This window comes from Pleurodeles waltl, chromosome 7 (genome assembly GCF_031143425.1).
Source record: "Pleurodeles waltl isolate 20211129_DDA chromosome 7, aPleWal1.hap1.20221129, whole genome shotgun sequence".
Classification (NCBI taxonomy): Eukaryota; Metazoa; Chordata; class Amphibia; order Caudata; family Salamandridae; genus Pleurodeles; species Pleurodeles waltl.
Window position 1 is genome coordinate 1,390,958,028 of NC_090446.1, and position 13,810 is coordinate 1,390,971,837.

A 13,810-nucleotide genomic window follows, 5' to 3' on the forward strand; every position below is an offset into this window, starting at 1 on the left:
ATTGCACTTTTGCCGGTTACGTAGATAATTGCACTTTTGCCTATAGGTTTCACTATGAGTGAACTGTAGCAGCGCGATCGTGCTTTGTTTTTCCATTTAGTGAGGCAAGAAAAATCCAGTTGAGAGTATACAACTGCTAGTAGCTCTAACTTGGAGAAATCCGAGACCCGTTGCATTGCAAATGCTTGTTAAATAATGACTATGATATGGTACTAAACTAAAAAACCTAAGACCTTTATGTTTATATCTATGTTGACCTCACTTTTTTTTTAATGAACCAGAAACTCCCATCTCAATGACGGGGAATGATTCAAGCATGTGAATCTACGAGAATTCCAATACTAGAATAAGTTCCCAGGACCTTAGGGAAAACACTTATGGATCAGCACTTTCTCCAGTCCAGGTCCCACTGCAAATGTGTATAAGAGTGGGAGCAGGTCAGGACTTTCAGGTCACCCCTCACAGATCCAAAATAACAGATGCAGTCCTTCTGTTATTCAACAGGTCCAAGACGTGTTCTGAGAAGGGTGCCTTAGTGTGCCACATTTATGGTTTGAGCTAGTTAGTGTGAGGTGACTTCTGGCCCTTCTCTAACAGATGGGGTAAAAGCTCCCAGGGGCAGCCCTACCGACCTTTGCAGCAGTTCCTGTTTGCCCTATTGCAGACAATCCCACAGTCAACTTTACTCTCAAAAACCAAAACAGGGGAACCCTATCTTCCTTGTGCACAGTGACTGTTCCTACCCAGAAGTGTGGCCAGGGAAATGAGCAGTCCCCTCCTCTATGCTCAATCAAAACCAGTTCTTGGGGTAGCTCCCCGCCCACTGGGTTTCGAGCCAGCCTAGAAGGTGGAACAAAGGTTTGCCTTCTGCAGGTCTCATTTTACATCTACATGTGAAAGGGCAGGAACATTTACAATTTAATAAAACACCTATGACCATACTAACTGGTCTTCCTACAAGGGGAAGAAAAACTGCCCCACACTTCCAGGCCATTGTTTCTAGTCTGGGAACAGTATTCACAAACAAAGACAGGTTAGCTGCTAGGAGGCTAATTCAAACTAGCCTCCAGGAGCTTCAGGCAGGGAAATGGTATCTTCTAAAAGTTACTTTCACTAAATATATATTTTTTTACAATCTAACTTCACCGTTGCATTGTATTGTTAATAAATATTATAACAGTTTTTTCAAGGTAGTCCCAACCCAAAGATATCAGTATTATTATTTTAATTTGTAGTCTAGTTTTTTTTTTATAGGACAGCTAGAGCCTTCTACGGTAAAAAAAAAAGAACAGCTGTTGGGGCCCTGACATTACATTTCTACATATCCTACTTTTAAATACCATGCACAATACCATGTGGGCATCATGGCTTACATACGGGTGACTTTTTCATATTGAAAAGGGAGGTGCTTCCCTGTCAAAAAGTATTATTTTTACATTTCAGACTGCATGTTTAAACTTCAGCAGTCAGGCTACAATGGTAGGCCTGGAGCCATGTTTTTCGTGTCACACTAGTGGATAGCACAGTAACTACTTCAGCCCAAAGGTGACATTTAACTTTCCATGCCATGGGTGTGTTCTCTACACCATATACTAGGGCCTTACCAGAGAGGTAAATATACCAATCTTGGATTAGACAATTTTTACATACAGTGGCCACTAGAGAATCTAAAAACCAGCAACGTAATGCAGCATAAAATTGAATATACCACACAAAAAGGGGCATCTTCTTACAGCCTCTAAAGAAAAGAGGAAAAACGAAGAAAAAAAAACAACAAAAAAAACATTTATATCCATATAGGGTGTCGTCTCTAAAGCTCTGCATTAGATGATATAATATTTGCATTAATTTCTTCAATCTATGTTTTGTCGAATGAACTCATAACTGTTCACATGTAGTTTAAACAAGCTAATTTAAAACAGTCCATAGTTCTACAATGAATAAAGCATCACATAATAAGGGTTTAAGGGAGATGGCAGTCTAGCTTGTCCCACTGTAGTCTACCGTTGCTGATCGGTGTTGCCTAGGACAATATAACTTGATCCCTGTAGATACACCACAGATGCCCAAAATAAATGAAAAGTATGTGTCCCACAAGTTCACAATCTGTTAAAACAGACTTCACAGCTACTGAGGGGAAGATATAGAAATATTTCATATCTATCATAAGCAAATGTTATATGGAGGCATAAAAACAAAAACAGAGAGAAGTCACGGCCACCATGTTATTATTTTGGATATCAAAGATGCCAGAGGCAACAAACTACTCCTCTGTCTAGAATTTATTTAACACTTGTTAGGTAGACTTGTTAGGTAAGTCTCTGACTTCTTTCTGATGGTTTCAGAAAGTAAAAGAGGGAAGCAGACTTGATTTGTGCATCTCTGAGTAAAACCAATACATCCAACATCTTAGCATAAATCAAAACCATGCACCAGCAACAGTGATTTTTAATCTGAAAGATAATTCCCAAACAGCTTTTAAATTATCATCAAAACTTGGGCAGTGTCACTCAGAATCGTGACAAACGAGTAATAGTCACATTAAGAGTAAGAGTCACATTGACGTTGCCAAGAGGTCAAATTTCCCTTACCCAAATCAGACCATTGTTCAAACCCAGAGGCCCCCTCACTGGCAAGAAATATTGTTGGTTGATTATAGCGATTATGAAGTTTAAATGTACATGTGAGAATTGTCTTGATTTTTCAACAAGTGCGGATTAGAGAGTGCACATGTACAACTAAATGTTATTGCATTAATACATAGGTGCATTGGTGTACAGTGTAGTTGGATGTTTACATCATTCTCAACCATACCTGACTCTCTGAGCCCTTACCTGATGGCCTGCATGGGCCGATGCCAGGGCTTCTTGGAACACACCCGCACATAATCTTTTTTATTAATGTTTTCCAGGAATTTCACATACAGACGCTGGTATCTGTTTTTGGCATCACCAAAATATCCCAAATACTGCAGATGGAAGCAAAAGAGAGTATTGAAGCGTGCATGTGGCATAAGAAATAAGTTACTTACCTGTAACTCCAGTTCTCTAGCGTTGGTATCTTTCATATATTCAGATGCTTGAATCATTCCCTGTAGTCAGGCTGGGTATCCCCAGTAATCTTAAATCGCAGAACACAGTGTTAAAATGGCCAAGTTTAGAAGCACATCCACCACATCTAAAGCAACCTGAGCTTCAGCCATTGAGGTGGTAGTGCCAGCTCTCCTACTCCCACAAGAGGCCACCACAGCTCAGATTTCATAGCACAAGTCTGAGAAGAGAACACAATGAATAAGCCTTTGACTAGATAGGAGAGAGGGTACCCAAGGGTAGGTCGCTCCCCCTGCCGCTGCAGCTCCTCCAGGTTCCTGAGTTCCTGAGACCCACCTCACAGTAAGTACCCCCCACCTCCCTGCCCCTCGCCCTGCCCCGCGCTACTCACCCTCTCTCCTGCTCCTGCTTCTTTTCTTCTTCTCTGTTCTTCCTCCTCGCTCCTCCTCTGTAATCTTCTTCTGTACTCTTCTTTTCCCCGTCTGCTCTCTTCTTCTGGGTGCTTCTCTGCCTCTCCTGTTCGCCTCTCCTCTTCTTCATCTTCTTCTGAGGTCTTCTGCCTGTCTTCTGCCTTCTGTTCTTCGTATCTTCATCTGTGATCTTCTGGACTCCTGTTCTTCCGGTCTTCTGTTCTCCTGTTCTTCCGGTCTTCTGTTCTCCTGTTCTTCCGGTCTTCTGTTCTCCTGTTCTTCCGGTCTTCTGTTCTCCTGTTCTTCCGGTCTTCTGTTCTTCCGGTCTTCTGTCTTCGGCTCCTCTGCCTCCTCTGTCTTCTTCTCCCCACGCCTGCCCTCCTGCCTCATCCCCCTCCCTCACTCGCCTCCCCCTCTCTATCACCCCTACCTACCCCGTTCGCTATCTACCTCCCTCACTCCTCCTATCTACCTATCTCTCTATCTCTCTATCTCACCATCTAACTCCCTCACTCTCCACCTCCTCCTATCTACCTATCTCTCTATCTACCTATCTCTCTATCCATCTATCTACTTTCTCTATCTATTTCTCCATCTCTCCCCCCCTTCCCGCCACCCCCTCTATTACCTATCTTCCTATCCTCTCACTCTACCTCTCACCCTCACCCACCTCTACAACCCCCCCTCCCCTATCTTCACAACCCAACTCCTATCTCTCTCCTAATCTCCTAAACCTCCTAACACTCACCCCCCTCCACCCTTAAACCCCCCTCCCGCAGCTCTTCTCACTCTACCTGTCCCCCCCTCGCGCTTTCCCGCCGCGACCTCCTGCACGCCCCCGCCCCCCAGCTCCCATTCGACCCCAGCTGACCCCTCCTACCTCATATGGTGGCCGCTGCGCGATTGCGCAGCGGGCGCGCCAGAGGCAAGCCTGTCTGCGCCCGTCCGCGCCTGGCCCGCGCCCAGCGCCACGACCCCTGGTCCCCAGCTCTCCCAAGCCCCGCTGATCCGCTACAACCCCACCACCCTCCACGCCCTCAACCCAGGGCGCTCCAACACCTGCTTCCAAGCTCACCCCAAACGCACCCATGGACCCTTCGCCTGCAACTCCTGCAAACGCATCTTCCACCACGCAACTACCACGACTACAAGCCCACGCGCCATCAACCACCTCAAGTGCATCCTGGTCAACGCTCGTTCCGTCCACAAGCACGCTGTTGAACTCTGGGACCTCCTGGATTCCACAGCACCGGACGTCGCCTTCATCACGGAGACCTGGATGAACGCCTCCTCTGCTCCAGACATCGCCACCGCCATCCCCGAAGGCTACAAGATCTCCAGAAAAGACCGCACCAACCAAGTAGGAGGAGGTATCGCCATCGTCTTCAAAGACTCCATCAGCGTCACCACCTCCACCGAAGACACCCCTCTTGCCGCAGAACACCTGCATTTTCAGATTCGCACCGACCCCAGGACCACCCTCAGAGGATCCCTCGTCTACCGTCCTCCCCTTTCAGCGACGCCATCGCTGACTTCATCTCCCCGCACGCCCTCGCCTCGCCGGACTACATCCTCCTAGGCGACCTCAACTGCCATCTGGAACAAAACAACGACCCCAACACCACCCCCCTGCTCGACAACCTCGGCCTCAAGCAACTGGTGAACACCGCCACCCACATCGCCGGACACACGCTTGACCCCATCTTCTCCGCCAGCAAACACGTCTTCTTCAGCCACACCTCCGCTCTACACTGGACCGACCACAGCTGTGTACATTTCACATTCCGACGCGAGACCCGCCACCTCCGCACTCAACCCATCCCTCGTCGACAGTGGAACAAAATCCCCGAAGAGCAACTCTTCTCCGCACTCGCCGCCAACCAACCCACCCTCATCACCGACCCCAACGACGCAGCCCTCAGCCTCACGAACTGGATCTCCAACTGCGCAGACAACCTTGCTCCCCTCAAACGCACGCATCGACAGGCCAACACCAAAAAACCTCTCTGGTTCCCTGACACCCTCAAAGAATCGAAGAAAACTTGTCCTTGCGCCAGGCCTTCTCGAGGGCGCGACCACACCGCTGACAACATGACCGCCCTCAAGAACGCTACCCGCGAACACCACCACCTGATCCGTGCTGCCAAAAGGAACTTTTTTACCGACAGACTGGACAAAAACAGCCACAACAGCAGAGAACTTTTTAGCATCGTCAAGGAGTTCTCCAACCCCAACGCCAACGCGCCCTCACAAGATCTGTGCAACTCCCTCGCCATCTTCTTCCATCGCAAGATCAACGACCTGCACGACAGCTTCGGACACCAGACCCAACCAAGCATCACTGAACCCACACCTCCGACCATCACCCTCAACGACTGGACCCACATCAACACCGAAGAAACCAAAACCACCATGAACTCGATCCACTCCGGCACTCCATCGGACCCCTGCCCTCACTTCATCTTCAATAAAGCCGACGACATCATCGCCCCGCACCTCCAGGCCGTCATCAACTCCTCTTTTTCTTCTGCTACCTTCCCCGAATGCTGGAAACACGCTGAAGTCAACGCACTACTAAAGAAACCTACGGCTGACCCGAGCGACCTGAAAAACTTCCGCCCCATCTCGCTCCTCCCCTTCCCCACCAAGGTAATAGAGAAGGCCGTCAACAAACAGCTGACCACCTTCCTGGAAGACAACAACATGCTCGACCCTTCACAAACCGGATTCCGAACCAACCACAGCACTGAAACCGCCCTCATCTCAGTCACAGACGACATCAGAACCCTGATGGACAATGGTGAAACAGTCGCCCTCATCCTCCTCGACCTCTCGGCTGCCTTCGACACCGTCTGCCACTGCACCCTAATCACCCGCCTCCGCTCCACCGGGATCCAAGGCCAGGCCCTGGACTGGATCGCCTCCTTCCTCTCAAACCGATCCCAAAGAGTCTACCTCCCTCTGTTTCGCTCAGACCCCACCGAGATCATCTGCGGCGTACCTCAAGGCTCATCACTCAGCCCGACACTCTTCAATGTCTACATGAGCCCCCTCACCGACATCGTACGCAAGCACGACATCATCATCACCTCCTACGCCGACGACACCCAACTTATACTCTCCCTCACCAAGGACCCCGCCAGCGCCAAGACCAACCTACAAGAGGGCATGAAGGACGTCGCAGATTGGATGAGGCTCAGCTGCCTAAAGCTGAACTCTGACAAAACGGAAGTCCTCATCCTCGGCAACACCCCGTCCGCTTGGGACGACTCCTGGTGGCCCACGGCCCTCAGCACCGCACCGACCCCCGCAAACCACGCCCGCAACCTCGGCTTCATCTTGGACCCTCTTCTCACCATGACCAAGCAAGTCAACGCTGTGTCCTCCGCCTGCTTCCTCACCCTCCGCATGCTTTGCAAGATCTTCCGCTGGATCCCTGCCGACACTAGAAAAACCGTGACCCACGCCCTCGTCACGAGGCGCCTGGACTACGGCAACACCCTCTATGCTGGGACCACCGCCAAGCTCCAAAAACGCCTGCAACGTATTCAAAACGCCTCGGCCCGCCTCATCCTCGACGTACCCCGCAACAGCCACATCTCCGCACACCTGAGACACCTGCATTGGCTCCCAGTCAGCAAAAGGATCACCTTCCGACTTCTCACCCACGCACACAAAGCCCTCCACAACAAGGGACCGGATTACCTCAACCGTCGCCTCAGCTTCTACGCCCCCACCCGTCTCCTCCGCTCCTCGCGCTCGCTGCCGTCCCTCGCATTCGCCGCTCCACGGCGGGTGGGAGGTCCTTCTCCTTCCTGGCAGCCAAGACCTGGAACTCCCACCCCACCAGCCTCAGGACCACCCAGGACCACTCCGCATTCCGGAGACTCCTAAAAACCTGGCTCTTCGAGCAGCAGTAACCCCCCCCCCCCTTTTTCCCCTAGCGCCTTGAGACCCGCACGGGTGAGTAGCGCGCTTTATAAATATTAATGATTTGATTTGAATATATGAAAGATATCAATGCTGGCGAACAGGAGTTACAGGTAAGAAACTAACTTCTTCTCCTGCATTGGATCTTTAATATATTTACATGCTTGAATCAGAATAGGAAGAAGCACATAACAAATAAAATAAATACAGGAAAGCAGGAAGCAGGCTCACTTTTATTGAAACTGATTTCAGAGGACTGCCTGTCCCACAGCTGTGTCAGCTTCTGCGTTCACTTCAAGGCAGTAGTGCTTTGTGAATGTGTGTCTGTTCCCCTTTAGGTAGCTGCATGGCAGATGTCTTGCAAGGGTACACCAGCGTTAAATGCGGCAGTCGTAGCCATGCTCCTGGTGGAATGCTCTCTTACTTTTGCCTGGAGTGGGCACTTGTTATGCTGTGTTATGTTATGTTGATTTATATAGCACATTAATCAACTGTAAAGGTTTCCAGGCGCTTGGCCAGGTGTGTGGTCCGCATGGTACTTTTAGGAAGAACCAGGTCTTCAGCTTCTTGGGCAACCCAAGAAGTGAGGAGGAGGCTCTGATGTAATAAGGGAGGCCGTTCCATGTCTTGGGTGCGATGTAGGAGAATGAGCGACCTCCAGTTTTGCTCTTGCGGATGAGAAGAGTCTGTGCGAGTGAGAGTGAGGCACAATGTACGTGTCTGGTGGGTTGGTGAAAGTGTATGCAGCTGTTCAGGTATTGTGGTCTTGTGCTGTGTAGGGCGTTGTATGTGTGTATGTCAAGTTTGCATTGGCTGTGCTTGTAAATGGGGAGTCACTGAAACTGTTTTTATTTCAGAGCTGCAAAATCCATGACTGGGAGTTGGATAGTCTGACTTCCAAGGTAGTCAAATTCGGTCACTCTCGCCAACAAGTCCTACCTAATGTTAGTTTTTCAGTTTTTCTAAATCTTGAAATTGTTGCAAAAATGGACTTGCATAGGTGAATATTTTAGAAGAGGGTGTCTGTGTGTGTGGGTGGGGGATAAGGGGAGTTTGCAGATAGCTGCTCTACCAATACTGGGGTGGCCATGCTAGAGCATTGAGGATCAGAGTGCAGTTATCTGCCTTCACCTTCCTCAAAACCGCGGGGTCCAGGGGAACAGAGGAACCCTGGGGTTCAGGGAAAACAGAGGAAAGGCGTATGCAAAGAATCTGAACCATGTGATCAAAAGGAGATTGCCCATGGCCACTGGTTGCCAAAACCTGCTTGTGAAGCATTGGCATTTCTTGTCACTCTGAGTGGCAAACTGATCGATCATGGGTTGACCCCACTGTCAAGTTGATGTGAAGCATCTTTTCTCTGTCTGAGCAGAGTCCTTTGGTAGACAGCTCTTACAGGTGAGCTCCCATCCATCTATGGATGCATCTGTAGTTAGCATTGGTCGGTCGCATTACACAGTCTGATAAAGGCTGGAAAGTGAAACCTGCTTTCAGGTTTGTGAGGAATCCCCACCACAGCTGTCTAGTGACCCGGTGTAAGGAAATGCCTCCTTGGCATGGTTGCCCCCTGACTTTTTGCCTTTGCTGATGCTATGTTTACAATTGAAAGTGTGCTGAGGCCTGCTAACCAGGCCCCAGCACCAGTGTTCTTTCCCTAACCTGTACTTTTGTATCCACAATTGGCAGACCCTGGCATCCAGATAAGTCCCTTGTAACTGGTACTTCTAGTACCAAGGGCCCTGATGCCAAGGAAGGTCTCTAAGGGCTGCAGCACGTCTTATGCCACCCTGGAGACCTCTCACTCAGCACAGACACACTGCTTACCAGCTTGTGTGTGCTAGTGAGAACAAAACGAGTAAGTCGACATGGCACTCCCCTCAGGGTGCCATGCCAGCCTCTCACTGCCTATGCAGTATAGGTAAGACACCCCTCTAGCAGGCCTTACAGCCCTAAGGCAGGGTGCACTATACCATAGGTGAGGGTACCAGTGCATGAGCATGGTACCCCTACAGTGTCTAAATAAAACCTTAGACATTGTAAAGTGCAGGGTAGCCATAAGAGTATATGGTCTGGGAGTCTGTCAAACACGAACTCCACAGCACCATAATGGCTACACTGAAAACTGGGAAGTTTGGTATCAAACTTCTCAGTACAATAAATGCACACTGATGCCAGTGTACATTTTATTGTAAAATACACCACAGAGGGCACCTTAGAAGTGCCCCCTGAAACTTAACCGACTATCTGTGTAGGCTGACTAGTTTTAGCAGCCTGCCACAAACCGAGACATGTTGCTGGCCCCATGGGGAGAGTGCCTTTGTCACTCTGAGGCCAGTAACAAAGCCTGCACTGGGTGGAGATGCTAACACCTCCCCCAGGCAGGAATTGTCACACCTGGCGGTGAGCCTCAAAGGCTCACCTCCTTTGTGCCAACCCAGCAGGACACTCCAGCTAGTGGAGTTGCCCGCCCCCTCCGGCCAGGCCCCACTTTTGGCGGCAAGGCCGGAGAAAATAATGAGAAAAACAAGGAGGAGTCACTGGCCAGTCAGGACAGCCCCTAAGGTGTCCTGAGCTGAAGTGACTCTAACTTTTAGAAATCCTCCATCTTGCAGATGGAGGATTCCCCCAATAGGGTTAGGATTGTGACCCCCTCCCCTTGGGAGGAGGCACAAAGAGGGTGTACCCACCCTCAGGGCTACTAGCCATTGGCTACTAACCCCCCAGACCTAAACACGCCCTTAAATTTAGTATTTAAGGGCTACCCTGAACCCTAGAAAATTAGATTCCTGCAACTACAAGAAGAAGGACTGCCCAGCTGAAAACCCCTGCAGCGGAAGACCAGAAGACGACAACTGCCTTGGCTCCAGAAACTCACCGGCCTGTCTCCTGCCTTCCAAAGATCCTGCTCCAGCGACGCCTTCCAAAGGGACCAGCGACCTCGACATCCTCTGAGGACTGCCCCTGCTTCGAAAAGACAAGAAACTCCCGAGGACAGCGGACCTGCTCCAAGAAAAGCTGCAACTTTGTTTCCAGCAGCTTTAAAGAACCCTGCAAGCTCCCCGCAAGAAGCGTGAGACTTGCAACACTGCACCCGGCGACCCCGACTCGGCTGGTGGCGATCCAACACCTCAGGAGGGACCCCAGGACTACTCTGATACTGTGAGTACCAAAACCTGTCCCCCCTGAGCCCCCACAGCGCCGCCTGCAGAGGGAATCCCGAGGCTTCCCCTGACCGCGACTCTTTGAACCTAAAGTCCCGACGCCTGGGAGAGACCCTGCACCCGCAGCCCCCAGGACCTGAAGGACCGGACTTTCACTGGAGAAGTGACCCCCAGGAGTCCCTCTCCCTTGCCCAAGTGGAGGTTTCCCCGAGGAAGCCCCCCCTTGCCTGCCTGCAGCGCTGAAGAGATCCCATAGACTAACATTGAAAACCCGACGCTTGTTTCTACACTGCACCCGGCCGCCCCCGCGCTGCTGAGGGTGAAATTTCTGTGTGGACTTGTGTCCCCCCCGGTGCCCTACAAAACCCCCCTGGTCTGCCCTCCGAAGACGCGGGTACTTACCTGCAAGCAGACCGGAACCGGGGCACCCCCTTCTCTCCATTCTAGCCTATGTGTTTTGGGCACCACTTTGAACTCTGCACCTGACCGGCCCTGAGCTGCTGGTGTGGTGACTTTGGGGTTGCTCTGAACCCCCAACGGTGGGCTACCTTGGACCAAGAACTGAACCCTGTAAGTGTCCTACTTACCTGGTAAAACTAACCAAAACTTACCTCCCCCAGGAACTGTGAAAATTGCACTAAGTGTCCACTTTTAAAACAGCTATTTGTCAATAACTTGAAAAGTATACATGCAATTTTGATGATTGGAAGTTCCTAAAGTACTTACCTGCAATACCTTTCGAATGAGATATTACATGTAGAATTTGAACCTGTGGTTCTTAAAATAAACTAAGAAAAGATATTTTTCTATATAAAAACCTATTGGCTGGATTTGTCTCTGAGTGTGTGTACCTCATTTATTGTCTATGTGTATGTACAACAAATGCTTAACACTACTCCTTGGATAAGCCTACTGCTCGACCACACTACCACAAAATAGAGCATTAGTATTATCTCTTTTTACCACTATTTTACCTCTAAGGGGAACCCTTGGACTCTGTGCATGCTATTCCTTACTTTGAAATAGCACATACAGAGCCAACTTCCTACATTGGTGGATCAGCGGTGGGGTACAAGACTTTGCATTTGCTGGACTACTCAGCCAATACCTGATCACACGACAAATTCCAAAATTGTCATTAGAAATTGATTTTTGCAATTTGAAAAGTTTTCTAAATTCTTAAAAGACCTGCTAGGGCCTTGTGTTAGATCCTGTTTAGCATTTCTTTTAGAGTTTAAAAGTTTGTAAAAGTTTGAATTAGATTCTAGAACCAGTTGTAGATTCTTAAAAAGTATTCCAACTTTTAGAAGCAAAATGTCTAGCACAGATGTGACTGTGGTGGAACTCGACACCACACCTTACCTCCATCTTAAGATGAGGGAGCTAAGGTCACTCTGTAAAATAAAGAAAATAACAATGGGCCCCAAACCTACCAAAATACAGCTCCAGGAGCTTTTGGCAGAGTTTGAAAAGGCCAACCCCTCTGAGGGTGGCAACTCAGAGGAAGAGGATAGTGACTTGGAGGACAATTCCCCCCTACCAGTCCTATCTAGGGAGAACAGGGTCCCTCAAACCCTGACTCCAAAAATAATAGTCAGAGATGCTGGTTCCCTCACAGGAGAGACCAACACCTCTGAAATCACTGAGGATAACCCCAGTGAAGAGGACATCCAGTTAGCCAGGATGGCCAAAAGATTGGCTTTGGAAAGACAGATCCTAGCCATAGAGAGGGAAAGACAAGAGATGGGCCTAGGACCCATCAATGGTGGCAGCAACATAAATAGGGTCAGAGATTCTCCTGACATGTTGAAAATCCCTAAAGGGATTGTAACTAAATATGAAGATGGTGATGACATCACCAAATGGTTCACAGCTTTTGAGAGGGCTTGTGTAACCAGAAAAGTGAACAGATCTCACTGGGGTGCTCTCCTTTGGGAAATGTTCACAGGAAAGTGTAGGGATAGACTCCTCACACTCTCTGGACAAGATGCAGAATCTTATGACCTCATGAAGGGTACCCTGATTGAGGGCTTTGGATTCTCCACTGAGGAGTACAGGATTAGGTTCAGGGGGGCTCAAAAATCCTCGAGCCAGACCTGGGTTGACTTTGTTGACTACTCAGTGAAAACACTAGATGGTTGGATTCAAGGCAGTGGTGTAAGTAATTATGATGGGCTGTACAATTTATTTGTGAAAGAACACCTGTTAAGTAATTGTTTCAATGATAAACTGCATCAGCATCTGGTAGACCTAGGACCAATTTCTCCCCAAGAATTGGGAAAGAAGGCGGACCATTGGGTCAAGACAAGGGTGTCCAAGACTTCAACAGGGGGTGACCAAAAGAAAGGGGTCACAAAGACTCCCCAGGGGAAGGGTGATGAGACAACCAAAACTAAAAATAGTAAAGAGTCTTCTACAGGCCCCCAAAAACCTGCACAGGAGGGTGGGCCCAGAGCCTCTTCACAAAACAATGGGTACAAGGGTAAAAACTTTGATCCCAAAAAGGCCTGGTGTCATAGCTGTAAACAGCATGGACACCAAACTGGAGACAAGGCCTGTCCCAAGAAAGGTTCCACTCCAAACTCCCATCCAGGTAACACTGGTATGGCTAGTCTCCAAGTGGGATCAACAGTGTGCCCAGAGCAAATCAGGGTCCACACTGAAGCTACTCTAGTTTCTGAGGGTGGGGTGGATTTAGCCACACTAGCTGTCTGGCCGCCTAACATGCAAAAATACAGACAGCAACTCTTAATTAATGGGACTAGAATAGAGGGCCTGAGGGATACAGGTGCCAGTGTCACCATGGTGACAGAGAAACTGGTTTCCCCTGGCCAATACCTGACTGGAAAAACTTACACAGTCACCAACGCTGACAATCAGAGAAAAGTACATCCCATGGCAATGGTTACTTTAGAATGGGGAGGGGTCAATGGCCTGAAACAGGTGGTGGTCTCCTCAAATATCCCAGTGGACTGTCTGCTTGGAAATGACCTGGAGTCCTCAGCATGGGCTGAGGTAGAACTAAAAACCCATGCAGCAATGCTGGGTATCCCTGAACTGGTGTGTGTGAAAACAAGAGCACAATGCAAGGCACAGGGTGAAAAAGTAGAGCTGGAGTCTGGAAAAATGGCCCAGCCTACCAAGAGAACAGGAAAGTCAGTTGGGAAACCAACTGCAACACAGCAAAAGAAAGGGAACCTCTCTTCTCAGGAAGAAGTTCTGCCCTCTGAGGGAACTGAGCCTTTGGAGCTTGAACCTT

At 49.2% G+C, this 13,810-nt stretch overlaps 1 protein-coding gene across 1 annotated transcript in view; it reads right to left on the reverse strand.

Annotated features, from left to right (window-relative positions):
• The window catches only part of PRR12 (proline rich 12), a 420,401-nt gene that overhangs the window by 129,431 nt on the left and 277,160 nt on the right, over nt 1-13,810 (reverse strand). Inside the window, exon 8 of the mRNA XM_069200974.1 lies at nt 2,835-2,968. Within this exon, the coding sequence (XP_069057075.1) occupies nt 2,835-2,968 (134 nt within the window). The remainder of the gene's footprint in view (nt 1-2,834; nt 2,969-13,810) is intronic.